Source organism: Scyliorhinus canicula, chromosome 1 (assembly GCF_902713615.1).
Source record: "Scyliorhinus canicula chromosome 1, sScyCan1.1, whole genome shotgun sequence".
In the NCBI taxonomy this organism is placed as follows: domain Eukaryota; kingdom Metazoa; phylum Chordata; class Chondrichthyes; order Carcharhiniformes; family Scyliorhinidae; genus Scyliorhinus; species Scyliorhinus canicula.
This window is the reverse complement of record NC_052146.1, coordinates 276,608,044-276,623,793: the sequence shown is the minus strand read 5'-3', so window position 1 is coordinate 276,623,793 and position 15,750 is coordinate 276,608,044. Positions and strand designations below refer to the sequence as shown.

Here is a 15,750-nt window from a genome sequence, read left to right as displayed (position 1 = left end):
GGAGGTGACCAAGCATATGGATGAAGGTAAAGCAGTGAATGTAGTGTACATGGATTTTAGTAAGGCATTTGATAAGGTTTATGCAGAAAGTAAGGAGGCATGGGATAGTGGGAAATTTGGCCTGTTGGATAACGAACTGGCCAACTGAGAAGTCAGAGAGTGGTGGTGGATGGCAAATATTCAGCCTGGAGCCCAGTTACCAGTGGCGTACCGCAGGGATCAGTGTTCATAGATCTTTGAAAGTTGCCACTCAAGTGGATAGAGCTGTGAAAAAGGTCTATGGTCTGCTCGTGTTCATTAGCAGAGGGATTGAATTTAAGAGCCGTGAGGTGATGATGCAGCTGTACAAAACCTTGGTAAGACCACATTTGGAGTACTGTGTGCAGTTCTGGTCGTCTCATTTTAGGAAGGATGTGGAAGCTTTGGAAAAGGTGCAAAGGAGATTTACCAGGATGTTGCCTGGAATGGCGAGTACGTCTTACAAGGAAAGGTTGAGGGTGCTCGGCTTTTTCTCATTAGAACGGAGAAGGATGAGGGGCGACTTGATCGAGGTTTATTAGATGATCAGGGTAATAGAGTAGACAGTCAGAGACTTTTTCCCCGGGTGGAACAAACCATTACAAGGGGACATAAATTTAAGGTGAATGGTGGAAGATATAGGGGGGATGTCAGAGGTAGGTTCTTTACGAGAGAGTAGTGGGGGCATGGAATGCACTGCCTGTGGAAGTAGTTGAGCTGGAAACATTAGGGACCTTCAAGCGGCTATTGGATAGGTACATGGATTACGGTAGATTAATTTGTTCTTAGTCTAGGACCAAAGTTCGACACAACATCGTGGGCCGAAGGGCCTGTTCTGTGCTGTATTTTTCTATGTTCTAAATGGCCTCCTTCCATTTTCCCAAAACTGATGTTACATCTGACTGTGAAGGAAGGGTCAAGTTTACAATTCACCTGAAATTCATACCAGCGAATTGAAAATTTAGCTGTTAAGCAAGCATTTGCTCCAGTTAGCCCAGCACGCTGATTATGAAAGCTTTTGTGCTGACTGTCATAGAATCCCTACAGTGCAGAATGAGGCCATTGAACTCATTGGATGAGACTCCAAAGGAGCATCCTATCTAGGCTTACCCCCCCCTCCATTCCTGCAACCATCACCCCCACATTGTTGCAACCTCAACCAATCTGCACATTGTTGGACACTTAAGGGGTAATTTTGCATGGTCAATCCACCTAACCCACACGTCCTTTGGGCTGTGGGAGGAAACCGAGAACCCGGAGGAAACCCAAGTAGACACTGGGAGAACTTGCAAACTTCACACAGACAGACACCCAAGGCGGGAATTGAATCCCCAAGTCTGTGGTGCTGTGAAGCGATAGTGCTAACCACTGTGCCGCCGGACTCTGGTCTGAGAGTGCTGTTGCTTATGCAGAGACTTGCCTAATGAATGGGGTTCTCCCCAGCCTTTTCCCTCTTCAGTATGTAATTAATTAGAAATTATTGAACTGATGAGACCCTTCACTCTTATAGGACTGGTTTCACTCCAAAAATGCTCGGGCTTTTGACCGGCTATAAGCTCGTAATTATGGTTGAACATTACAGGAGTAAGTTGATATTTGTTGAATCACAAATTAGTCCGTTAAAAGAAATTACGAACATACACATGAACAAACATACATGCCAACAAGGAGCAGGGAGAGGCCTTTCCAACCCCTCGAGCCTGCTCATCATTTCATAAGATCATAGCTGATCTGATAGTCACCTCAAATCTGCATCCCTGCGATAACCTATCACTGCCTTGCTTACAAAGAATTTATCCACCTCTGCCTTTAAAAGTATTCAAGGATCTAGCTTCCACCACCTTTTCAGGAAGAGATTCCAACGACTCGCAGTCCTCACAAAATGTTGCCTCATCTCCATTTTAAATGGGTGACCTCTTATTTTTAAGCAATGATCCCTAGTTCTAGTTTCCCCCACAAGAGGAAACACCCTCTCTCCATCCACCCTGTCAAGAAACCCTCAGGATCTTATTTGTTCCAATTGATTCACCTCTTACTCTTCTAAACTACAGCAAATATGTGCCTAGCCTGTCTAACCTTCCTTCACAAGGCAACCCACACATTTCAGGTTTTCATCTGGTAAACCTTCCCTAAGCTGCTTCCAATGCATTTATATCCTTCCTTAAATAAGGTGACCAGTAAAGGTAAAGTTGCCATAGGCTACTTTCCCCTTTGGGTAGAACCTACAGGTAGTGATTTAACCTGAGGATCACCACACCTTGGGCAAGGGGCAAGGATGTGAAGGCAGGCCTTTATGAATAACCTACTGTACACAGTATGCCAGATGCGGTCTCTCACGTGCCCTGTACAACTGAAGCATAACCTCCCTTTTCCCCTTACATTCCCCTTGCAATAAATGTTAACATTAGCTTTCTTAATTAATTGCTGTACCTGCATTCTGGCCTTCTGTGAATGCAGTAGGACACCCAAATCCATGCACCTCAGAGCTCTGAAAAACCCTCTCACCGTTTGGATAATCTTTTTTATTCTTCCTGCCAAAATGGACACTTTCACAGTTTCCCACATTATACTCTATTTGCCAGATCTTCGCCCACTTGCTTAACCTCTCTCTCTGTTTATAGCTCCTTATGTGCTCTTCACAACTTACTTTCCCTACTTTGTGTCATCAGCAAATTTGGCAACCACACCTTCAAACAGTTGAGTTTCGAGCACTGATCCCTGTAGTATGCCACTGGTTACATCTTGCCAACCCGGAAAAAAACATTTCCTACACTCTGCTTCATGTTGACCAGCCTAAGATGAGCTTTTATTTCCCACAATAAATGTTGATGTGGCACTTTGTCAAATGCCTTCTGAAATTCAATTTACTCGATGCCACTTCTCTGACTATAATTTTCCTCCCTCCCTTCCATTTCCTGCTTCATAGCTGCTCCTGGGGTGTCACTTGCATGATCTCTCGTGAAAGCTTAAGCAAAATACAGATTTAATTTTCTTTTAATGTTGGACACTTTAACTTTTATCTTAATCCCCATGTCTTAATTATTCACAAAATTAACTATAAAATTAAAAATTTTAAGTGAAAAGATTCTTTGGTTTTTACTCCCTAGTTTCCTGTATGTGAGAATACTTCAGTGTGATTGGTGACTTTCCCTGCTTGTTGCCACCTTGGCCACTGGACACTTTGAGATTTCCTTGACTTTGTGCCAGATTCAAACTCGGATCTGAAAAGGACAATTTCTCCATAGATTGCTAGATTTTTGTGTAGGCTGCTTTCTTTGGCTCTGTGGCGAATTCCATTGCAGTAATTATGAACTTTACTGGACATTTAAAAACAGTTATTATTCAACACAGTGTAACTTTATAAAGGATTTTTACAGGCTAATAGTGAGAGTTGGAGTTATTGTCAGCTCAATAAGCTGACTGCAAAATCCAGCCCATTGAAAATCTTTTCTGCATTTTCTCAACTGCTTCAGCATCCTTTTTGAAGTATAGACACCAGAACAGTATACAGTTCTGGAGCAACTGATTGTAAAAACAGGGAGTTTAAATGTAGTTAGACTACACCCCAGGATTGGAGTCCTGGTGTGGTCTAACTATAAGCCAACTTTTTTTTGCAAGCAGTTGCTCCAGAAATCCAGTATGTTATTAGTGGTATTAATGGTCAAATCAACTTGCGTAGCTATCTTTACTGATTTATGTAGGTCTTTCCAGATCTCTTTGTTCTTCTGTCATTTAGTTTCTTACCTTTTCAAGGAATGAGTAGTTTTCCTGCCCTACCGGATTGAACCACCTACTATTTTACCATATTGAATCTCATTTCCCACATATTCACCAATTTTGGAAGTCTTTTGTCTCCATACAAAGAACAAAGAAAAGTACAGCACAGGAACAGATCCTTCGGCCCTCCAAGCCCGTGCCGTCCAAGCTGCCCGTCTAAACTAAAATCTTCTACAGTTCCTGGGTCCGTATCCCTCTATTCTCATCCTATTCATGTATTTGTCAAGATGCCCCTTAAATGTCACTATCATCCCTGCTTCCACCACCTCATCTGGCAGTGAGTTCCAGGCACCCACTACCCTCTGTGTAAAAAAAACTTGCCTCTTACATCTCCTCTAAACCTTGCCCCTCGCACCGTAAACCTATGCCCCCTAGTAATTGACCCCTCTACCATGGGGAAAAGCCTCTGACTATACACTCTGTCTATGCCCCATATAATTTAGTAGATCTCTATCAGGTCGCCCCTCAATCTCCGTCGTTCCAGTGAGAACAAACCGAGTTTATTCAACCGCTCCTCGTAGCTAATGCCCTCCATACCAGGCAACATCCTGGTAAATCTCTTCTGCACCCTCTCCAAAGCCTCCACATCCTTCTGGTAGTGTGGCGACCAGAATTGAACACTATACTCCAAGTGTGGCCTAACTAAGGTTCTATAGAGCTGCAACATGATTTGCAAATTCTTATACTCAATGCCCCGGCCAATGAAGGCAAGCATGCCGTATGCCTTCTTGACTACCTTCTCCACCTGTGTTGCCCCTTTCAGTGACCTGTGGACCTGTACACCTAGATCTCTCTGACTTACATTATTGAGGGTTCTACCATTCACTGTATATTCCCTACCTGCATTAGACCTTCCAAAATGCATTACCTCACATTTGCTGAATCCTCTGACAGTCCTCATCGCTATCCCCAATTCCACCTACCTTTGTGTCATCTGCAAACTTGCTAATCAGACCAGTTACATTTTCCTCCAAATCATTTATATATGCTACGAACAGCAAAGGTCCCAGCACTGATCCCTGCGGAACACCACTAGTCACAGCCCACCAATTAGAAAAGCACCCTTCCCTTGCTACTCTGCGTTCTATGACCTAGCCAGTTCTGTATCCACCTTGCCAGCTCACCCCTGATCCCGTGTGACTTCACCTTTTGTACCAGTCTACCATGAGGGACCTTATCAAAGGCCTTACTGAAGTCCATATAGACAACATCCACTGCCCTACCAGCATCAATCATCTTTGTGACCTCTTCGAAAAACTCTAGCAAGTTAGTCAGACACGACCTCCCCTTCACAAAACCATGCTGCCTCTCACTAATACGGCCATTTGCTTCCAAATGGGAGTCGATCTTGTCTCGAAGAATTCTCTCCAGTAATTTCCCTACCACTGACGTAAGGCCCACCAGCCTGTCGTTCCCTGGATTATCCTTGCTACCCATCTTAAACAAAGGAACAACATTGGCTATTCTCCAATCCTCCAGGACATCACCTGAAGACAGTGAGGATCCAAAGATTTCTGTCAAGGCCTCAGCAATTTCCTCTCTAGCCTCCTTCAGTATTCTGGGGTAGATCCCATCCGGCCCTAGGGACTTATCTACCGTAATATTTTTCAAGACGCCCAACACCTCGTCTTTTTGGATCTCAATGTGACCCGAGCTATCTGCACACCCTTCTCCAGACTCAACATCCACCAATTCCTTTTCTTTGGTGAATACTGATCCAAAGTATTCATTTAGTACCTCGCCCATTTCCTCTGGCTCCACACATAGATTCCCTTGCCTATCCTTCAGTGGGCCAACCCTTTCCCTGGCTACCCTCTTGCTTTTTATGTACGTGTAAAAAGCCTTGGGATTTTCCTTAACCCTATTTGCCAATGACTATTCGTGACCTCTTCTAGCCCTCCTGACTCCTTGCTATTCCTTCCTACCTACTTCCTTCCTACTTTCCTTATATTTCACACAGGCTTCGTCTGTTCCCAGCCTTCCATCCCTGACAAATGCCTCCTTTTTCTTTTTGGCGAGGCCTACAATATCTCTCGTTATCCAAGGTTCCCGAAATTTGCCGTATTTATCCTTCTTCTGCATAGGAACATGCTTGGTCCTGAATTCCTTTCAACTGATAAAGCCTCCCACATGTCAGATGTTGATTTACCCTCACATCCTCCTCCAATCTAGGTTCTTCAGTTCCCGCCTAATATTGTTATAATTAGCCTTCCCCCAATTTAGCACATTCATCCTCGGACCACTCTTATCCTTGCCCACCAGCACTTTAAAACTTACTGAATTGTGGTCACTGTTCCCAAAATGCTCCCCTACTGAAACTTCTACCACCTGGCCAGGTTAATTCCCCAATACCAAGTCCAGTACAGCCCCTTCCCTAGTTGAACTGTCTACATATTGTTTTAAGAAGCCCTCCTGAATGCTCCTGACAAACTCTGCCCCGTCCAGGCCCCTAGCACTAAGTGAGTCCCAGTCAATATTGGGGAAGTTGAAGTCTCCCATCAGAACAACCCTGTTGTTTTTACTAGTTTCCAAAATCTGTCTACCTATCTGCTCCTCTATCTCCCGCTGGCTGTTGGGAGGCCTGTAGTAAACCCCCAACAGTGTGACTGCACCCTTCTTATTCCTGATCTCCACCCATATTGCCTCACTGCCCTCTGAGGTGTCCTCCCGTAGTACAGCTGTGATATTCGCCCTAGCCAGTAGTGCAACTCCGCCACCCCTTTTACATCCCCCTCTATCCTGCCTGAAAGATCTAAATCCTGGAACATTCAGCTGCCAATCCTGTCCTTACCTCAACCAGGCCTCTAATGGCAACAACATCATGGGTCCAAGTACTAATCCAAGCTCTAAGTTCATCTGCCTTACCCGTAATAGTAGCATTGAAACATTTGCACTTCAGGCCACCAGACCTGCTGTTTTCAGCAACATCTCCCTGTCTGCTCTTCCTCAGACCCATACTGGCCCTATTCCTTAGTTCTCCCTCAATGCTTTCACCTTCTGACCTATTGCTCCGGTACCCACCCCCCTGCCATACTAGTTGAAACCCTCCCGTGTGACACTAGCAAACCTCGTGGCCAGGATGGTATGTTACCTCCCTGGTGCCAGGGTCCAGAATGCCTCAGAACTGGTAGCGGGCATCCTGAAGGGGGAGGGCAAAAAGGCAGAGGTCGTTGTACATATTGGTACTAACGACATAAGCAGGAAGGGGCATGAGGTCCTGCAGCAGGAGTTGAGGGAGCTAGACAGAAAGTTAAAAGACAGGACCTCTAGGGTTGTAATCTCGGGATTACTGTATAGATGCAACCTGTCCTCCTTGTACAGGTCACACCTGCCCCGGAAGAGCTCCTAGTGGTCCAGATAACGGAAACCCTCCCTCCTACACCAGCTGTTTAGCCACGTGTTTATCTGCTCTATCTTCCTATTTCTAGCCTCACTGGCACGTGGCACAGGGAGTAATCCCGAGATTACAACCCTAGAGGTCCTGTCTTTTAGCTTTCTGCCTAGCTCCCTCAACTCCTGCTGCAGGACCTCATGCCCCCTCCTGAGTTTGAAAATGACTGCATTAGATGGCTCTTGTTGGAGTTACTGTGCCTTTTGATTCACTTCTGCCAGTATTTGGCTTTGGAATCTCGATGGCTCAATCTTTGCTTAATTTCTCCCAAATCTGAAAGGATTGATTGGAGGACATCTTGTCACAGGTGGACATAGTGCTACGGTGTAAATCTGTCATTTCGATCTCTGACAGAAAAGATAGACACTTGAAAAGGAACTGGGTTGAGTTAAGATGGGTAATGCAACAAAACCGCTTGGTATAACTATTGATTAAAACTATAAACCAAACGGGTTAGCCATGGAACGCTGAAAATGTATTTTACTGTTGCCAATTGGAAGTACTGTTTTACTGATTGCACTTGGCCAACATTACATTTTCTATAAATGCTTGTGCTGGTACTGAAGAATAGTGATTGAAAATCAGCCAAACTGTTACCCCCATTCGCTACTGTAAAATGTGAAACTACAAGCTGCAGTAGTTTTTGGCATAAATTGGCATAAACTAGTCATGTCTTATAATTGGGACCTAAACTTTGTGCACAGATATCACTGAGATCCTTCCAGGAACTCTGATTCTAAATTGGATCCATGTGAACCATTTGTTGTGAACTAATGAGTAACTATGGGTTGAATATTTTCAATTGCTTTGGGCTTTTGCTAAGATATTATGTATTTGGAATGTACGGTCAGAATCCCCTGAATTTGCTTCAGTTCGAAAATAACAAAACAGGAGAACAACAGCATGTGCCATTGAGTAGGCTCCTAGCTGGTCTTCGAATTCCACAACACCTACCCGCAATATCCCCATATCTGTGTCTGACTAGAATACCCTCAACGACTAAGCATCCACAGCTCTCTGGGATAGAGAATTGCTAAGATTCACACCCTCAACCCTGATCTAAATGGCCGGTCCCTTGCCGTGGGCCTAACACTAGTTCTATTCCCTGGGCAGGGAAAAAATTCTCCCCAAATCCCTGTTAAGTCCCTGAATAATTTTCCGTGTTTCAATTAGATCACTTCTCATTCTTCTAAGCTCCAGGAAATGCAGGCCCAGTCTATGCAATCTTTCCTTATGATAATCCCCTCACCCCAAGCATCAGTCAATTGAAATTTGTTACACCCTATCTAAGGCAAGTATATCCTTCCTTAGGTAGAGCGAGCAAAACCTTACACAATCCTCCAGGTGTGATCTCACCAAGACCCTATACAATTGCAGTAAGACTAGTTTACTCTTGTACTCCAAATATTTTATATTAAAGGCGAACATACCATTTGTTTTGTTAATTGCTTGCTGTGTCTACATGTTATCGAATTTATACAGTACATGCATTCCCAGGTCTCCCTGAACATAGGCATTTCTTGGTCTCCATTTAAAAAATACTTTGTTTTTTTTACTTTTCCTTCCAAAATAGGTGGCTTTGCATTTCTCCACGTTACATTAAACTGCTGCATTCTTTCCCACTCACTTGTACCCTTTTGCAGCCTCTTTGTGCCCTTCTCACAGCTTACATTCCCACTAACTTTGGTACGAAACTGGGTATATTGTACTCTGACCCCTCCTAAGTCATTGACATAGATGGTAAATAGCTACGGCCCAATCACTGATCCTTGCGGTACCCCATTAGTTATAGGCTACCAATCCAAGAATGAACCATTTATCCCTGCAGTTTTGTCTGTTAGCCATTTCTCATGTCATGCTAATATACTAATAACTGGGTTGTTGGTCTAGTGGTAAGATTCTCGCTTTGGTGATTGTACTCTGCAAATCTGTGAGAGGTCCCAGTTTCAAATCCTGGATGAACCCTTTGATGTTGTTTCTTATTAGGGTGGCTGTTGCTTCACAGCGCCAGAGTCCCAGGTTCGATTCCCGGCTTGGGTCACTGTCAGTGCGAGTTTGCATGTTCTCCCTGTGTCTGCATGGGTTTCCTCTGGGTGTTCCGGTTTCCCCCCACAAGTCCCGAAAGACGTGCTGTTAGATTATTTGGACATTCTGAATTCTTCCCCCGTGACAGGTGCCGGAATGTGGCGACTAGGGGCTTTTCACTTTAACTTCATTGCAGTGTTAATGTAAGCCGACTTGCGACTATAAATATTATTATTTGATATTACTCCACCCACCCCCATCCCTTGAGCCCTAATTTTGTGCAATAACCTCTTTTGTGACACATTAGTGAATACTTAATATCTAAATATACTACGTCCACTGGTTTCCCCCTTATTTACCCTATTAGTTAGTCCTTAAAAAAACATGATGGATTCCCCTTCATAAATCCATGTTTATCCCATTCAATCATATGATTTTCTGAGTACCTGGCTACCATGTTCCAAACTCTTTTATCTGACCTTCTCTCTATTCTTGAATAGTGCTTTGCTACCTTCCAATCCACGAGGCCCATCCTAGAATCAAAGGAATACACTTACTGTTTCCACTAATTTTAAAAACTCTAGGCAGGTGACCATCAGGCCCATGAGATTTGTTGTCTTTTTGGCCCATTAACATTTCCAGTACTATTTCCGACCACTCATTTCCTTGAGGCCCTCATTTTCACCGTATTTTCAGTTCCCAAAGACTGATATGACTTATTTGTTTAATCTCTCCTATTTCCTTTATTCTTGATTATAATTTCTGCTGCCTGTAATGGACCCACATTTACTTTCAATACTATTCCATTAATTCACATTAATGAACATCCAACCAAGCTTTTAGAAAATGTTATTCTTTCGTTACTAGTAGCCCTAGTATTCTATTTTCCCTATTTCTTGGTTATCTGTTGCTGAATATTTAAATCCATCCAATCCTCAGGTGTGCTATTTTGAAAACATTTTTCACTCTTTTGTTTAATCTAATACTATCTTTAACTTCTCTTTAGCCACAGTTGGTCCACTTTTCCTGGCGGTTTTGTGCTTTTCTGGCATAAATATTTGTTGCAAGTTCTAAATTAATTCTTTTAATTATGCCATCTACCATTATATCTTTGAATCTATTTCCCAATCCACTGTAGCCAACATAATGTTTTATCTACGTGGTTTGTTTGGTTGAGATTTAAAACTCTAGTTTCATGCTTGACTAAATCATTCTCAAACTCCATATAAAATTAATCAAACAATGATCACTCTTTCCCCCAGAGACTCCTTTGTTGCAAGGTTACTAATTAAGCCCGTCCCATTATTCAAAATAGACTGTTCCCTAGTTAGTTCCTTGATGTAATGATCTGGAAAATACCTTGAATGCATTCCATAGATTAGTCCTCCATACTGTTTCTACAACTTTGAGTTTCCCAGCCTCAGGATTAAGATCTCTCCTCCCCCAAAATTACCGGTGTTACAATCCCTGCAGTTTAAAAAAAAAAAAAAATCAAACTCCCAGTGAATGACTGAAAAGATCACGTGGCAAGAATTCACATTTCAAGACTTTTACTGTAACAAATGAACTGAAAACTATGTTGGCCAAACACAATTTTTGGAGGTAACTTTTACTCTAAACTACAGAAAGGCTTCCCATTAACTTTTAAAGCAACCAAAAAGTTCCCACAGTTATTATTTACTCTGTCTCTTTATTGGACTCTTCATTCTTCGGGAACCAGTACAAAGGTGATTCTCAGTTCCAGAGGGCTTGTGTCCTTTCTTTTCCTTTGCTAGCTGGGTGACTCCTAATCCCAGAACTGACTTTTACGGTGAGGGATGAATTGGAGATGCTTCCCTCTAGCCAAGCTAAGTAAATCTTTGTCCCGTTTAAATCTTCACAAACTCAGTCTCTGCAATCTGCACGTGAGCTTGCATCTGTGTTTCATATGGTAACCGACAGGGCCAGTATTCTCTCTGCTTAAGGTGCAAGACCGGCTGTTTATGTTTCTCTCCACTCTATTTCTCTCAGATTCTTGCAGACTGACATGCCTGTGAGGTTCAGGATATCTTAACAAACACCCTAGGTCACACTGCAATGATTTTGTGTGACCTTTACCCCTCTTGACGTTCACCTCCATGACAACGATGAAGTGCATAGGCCTTGTATCCATGTCTACCTTGAAATTAAATAGAGTCTAAAATAAATTTTACCAAGGCTCACATTCTTAACGCCTCCCTGTTACTTGGAGGCTGGCCGTTTATTTGATGTCAGTGAGCTGCCCTGAACATTTTTTATAGCTGAGATTATCTCTTGCCACCTTCCCAGTAAGTAAAACAACCTGGCCCCCATTTAACCAAGCCACGCTCGCTTTTCAACAGAATTCTAAATCACATGACCCTCTTCATTCCTTCATCTTGCCCCAAATTAACAAGACAGCCCCAAAACTTCACATTTGTAACACCCTTGTTGCATGCACATTTAATTTGTACACTGCCCAACACAACTATTTATATGGAGCCCATAAACCACTACCTAAACCAATGTTTTCTGTTCTATTTTATTTCTTAGCTTCACTCAAACATCTGATTTTCCAAGTTCCTATCGGGACAATCTCTCTTCTTCTGATATGTGTTGAATGAGCTGCGAATGGCTGTCTCCTCTCCATCTACGGCACGTTTCCATTTTGCCTCTTCTAAAAGTTAATTCTTGACCTGGTTCACTCTGCAATCGCATCTTGAGAATTACGCGTGGATCAACTCCATTAATCTCTGTTGTGCCATTAATTTATTGTCTTTTCTGAATGCTTCATACATTCTGATATGGTGCCTTAACTTAAACTTACTTTTCCCTGATGTCCTATTATCGTAAAGCACTGTATCCCATCCTGATCCACTCTGCTTACTTCTACCCAAATCACTGCTCTGCTGTACGCCTTGACATTTCTCATTCTTTTTGCCCTTTCCTGCCAACGTTCAGCTCTATCTACCTCGGTTGTTGGTAAAATTCTAGAATCGATCGTTAAGGATGAGATTTCTAAATTCTTGGAAGAGCAGGGTCGGATTAGAACAAGTCAACATGGATTTAGTAAGGGGAGGTCGTGCCTGACGAACCTGTTAGAATTCTTTGAGGAGGTGACAAGTAGGTTAGACCAGGGAAACCCAGTGGATGTGGTCTATCTGGATTTCCAAAAGGCCTTTGATAAGGTGCCACACAGGAGGCTGCTGAGTAAGGTGAGGGCCCATGGTGTTCGAGGTGAGCTACTGGCATGGGTTGAGGATTGGCTGTCTGACAGAAGGCAGAGAGTTGGGATAAAAGGTTCTTTTTCGGAATGGCAGCCGGTGACCAGCGGTGTCCCACAGGGTTCAGTGTTGGGGCCGCAGCTGTTCACCATATATATTAATGATCTGGATGAAGGGACTGGGGGCATTCTAGCGAAGTTTGCCGATGATACAAAGTTAGGTGGTCAGGCAGGTAATGCTGAGGAAGTGGGGAGGCTGCAGAAGGATCTAGACAGTTTGGGAGAGTGGTGCAGGAAATGCCTGATGCAATTCAACGTGAGAAAATGTGAGGTCTTGCACTTTGGGAAAAAAGAATCCAAGCATAGACTACTTTCTAAACGGTGAGAAAATTCATAATGCCAAAGTACAAAGGGATCTGGGAGTGCTAGTCGAGGATTCCCTAAAGGTAAACATGCAGGTTGAATCTGTGATTAAGAAAGCGAATGCAATGTTGTCATTTATCTCAAGAGGGTTGGAATATAAAAGCAGCGATGTGCTACTGAGCCTTTATAAGGCTCTGGTTAGGCCCCATTTGGAGTACTGTGTCCAGTTTTGGGCCCCACATCTCAGGAAGGACATACTGGCACTGGAGCGTGTCCAGCGGAGATTCACACGGATCATCCCTGGAATGGCGGGTCTAACATATGATGAACGGCTGAGGATCCTGGGATTGTATTCATTGGAGTTTAGAAGGTTAAGGGGAGATCTAATAGAAACTTACAAGATAATACATGGCTTAGAAAGGGTGGACGCAAAGAAACTGTTTCCGTTAGGCGAGGAGACGAGGACCCGTGGGCACAGCCTTAGAATTAGAGGGGGTAAATTCAGAACAGAAATGCGGAGACATTTCTTCAGCCAGAGAGTGGTGGGCCTGTGGAATTCATTGCCGCGGAGTGCAGTGGAGGCCGGGACGCTAAATGGCTTCAAGGCAGAGATAGATAAATTCTTGATGTCGCGAGGAATTAAGGGCTACGGGGAGAATGCTGGTAGGTGGAGTTGAAATGCCCATCAGCCATGATTGAATGGCGGAGTGGACTCGATGGGCCGAATGGCCTTACTTCCACTCCTATGTCTTATGGTCTTGCTCTAAAATATTCTGGTTGCTTTTTCTGCTGGAATCGTTCCATTGAGAGAAACTGTCCCTCTTATTCTGTAGGATTGAAGAATTGGATAGGGGGTGGTGGTTTCTTTTCGCATTGGACTAATTCCGAATTTGTTGCACAAACCTTGCTCTCCAACAATTAACTTGATTAACAGTATTTTAGAGAATGTGGCATAAGTGCATTTAATAAATTAGTGACTCTGCATTCACTTTGTAATTGCTTATGTTAAATTTAGTTGATTTTAAAAAAGATGGTTCAAAGATAGGAAATGGGGAAGTATTTGGACTGAAGGCTACTAAGTATCCACCTGATAAATGTCCTTTTTGAATAATCTGTGGAATAATTTTTAACACCATAGCAAAATGCTGACTGTGTAGGCAAGACATTTGGACTTGGTTATCCCAGTATCAGAATTGTGCAAAATGAAGATGATCTATATAAAAAAAATTATTAAAAAATAGTCTGCTACTGATCTGGTACAAGTTCTTTAGATATAAAATGTCATCCAAATAAGTTTTCTGCATTTCACCTTTTAATAGCATCACCAGCAGAACAATATCTTCAAGTAAAACTACCAGACGAGGTAGTTATGAAGATCTTTTCATATCTGCTTGAACAGGATCTTTGCAGAGCAGCTTGTGTGTGTAAACGCTTCAGTGAACTAGCTAACGATCCAATTTTATGGTAAGTAAGCTTCAATCTTTTTGCAGTCATTCTCCAATTTGCCATTAACCCGGTCTGTAACTTTTTAAACAACTATCCTATCTACATTTCCAGTTTAAATTAATTCGGACATTTATTGTATTTTTCTAGCAGGTAAAACCTCATAAATGATGCCGTCTTTCATGGATAATATATTACGTGATAACTAATCCAAGCCTAGTGTACCAGTTTTAAAAGAAAAGCAAGTTGGCATGCAAATATGGCGATTTTCAGACTTCTGTCATGTTAAAATTTTCTGTTGAACTTATCTCGAAGGAAAAAAAATTTGTTTGTTGTTCGCATCCATAGAAATGCGATGTTTGGAATTTTTTAACTTTGTTGGAACTTACTGGTGATCATTCAACCTGAACTGTGAAAGATTAATATTAAGGTCTGTATATATTGAGAGAATGGAATTGGTTCCCCCGATTGTGAACAGGACTTATTTTTATTGGCAGAAACTGAAAGCCATACTCTTGTCACTGACCTTGTAGTTGTTGAAACAAATGGGCTTGTTAGCCCATTGCGGCGGAACGGCAGCACAGTGGTTAGTACTGTTACTTCATAGTACCAGGGACCCGGGTTCGATTCCTGGCTTGGGTCACTCTGTGTGCGTTCTCCCCCCATGTCTGAGAGGGTTTCCTCCGGGTGTTCCGGTTTCCTCCCTGTCCAAAGCTTTGCAGGTTAGGTGGATTGGTCATGCTAAATTGTCCTGTAGTGTCCAAGTGTTGGGTTGGGTTTCTGGGATAGGGTTGAGGTGTGGGCTTAGGTAGGGTGCCCATTCAGGACCAGTGTAGACTCGATGGGCCGAATCCTTCTGCACTGTAAATTCTATGATTTCTTTTTGTTTAGAAAATATTTTACTGAAGCATTTGTAATTTTCACAGTTTAACACATTAACATTTCTGAAAAGAAAAAAAACCCGTGTGGGTCGGCGCACGCAAAAAACCTAAACCCTCCCATTCTACTGCTGGCGTTCAATTTTCTTTGAAGAAGTCGACGTACGGCTCCCATCTCTGGGTGAACCCCTGAGTTGATCATCTCAAGGCGAACTTGATTTTTTTCCAGACTGAGAAACCCTGCCATATCGCTGACCACACCCTCCCTTACAGGACTTCTGACATTACGTCTGAAAATCCCTGCCAGAATCCCCTCAACGTTGGACATGCCAGAACATATGCACGTGGTTAGAAGGGCTACCCCACACCACCCACATCTATCCTCCACCTCCTCAAAAGAACCTGCTCACCTGGGCTACCGTCATGTAGGCCCTGTGTACCACTTTGAACTGGATCAGGCTAAGTTTGGCACAGGGCGAAGATGAATTGACTCTCCAAGGCCTTTTCCATTTCCAGCTCTCTTCCCAGCTCCTCTTCCCACTTCCGCTTCACCCCCCTGATCGGCGTCCCCTTCCACTCCATCAACGCCTTGTTTATCTCTGAAATCCTCCTCTCCAACCGCAGTTTTTGACATA

General features: G+C 43.1%; 1 protein-coding gene across 2 annotated transcripts in view; it reads left to right on the top strand.

The window, feature by feature from the left end:
- The window catches only part of LOC119974653 (F-box only protein 11), a 194,856-nt gene that overhangs the window by 82,183 nt on the left and 96,923 nt on the right, over nucleotides 1-15,750 (top strand). For both annotated transcript variants that reach the window (XM_038813727.1, XM_038813736.1), the window contains one exon: nucleotides 14,114-14,258. In XM_038813727.1, the coding sequence (XP_038669655.1) occupies nucleotides 14,114-14,258 (145 nt within the window). The remainder of the gene's footprint in view (nucleotides 1-14,113; nucleotides 14,259-15,750) is intronic.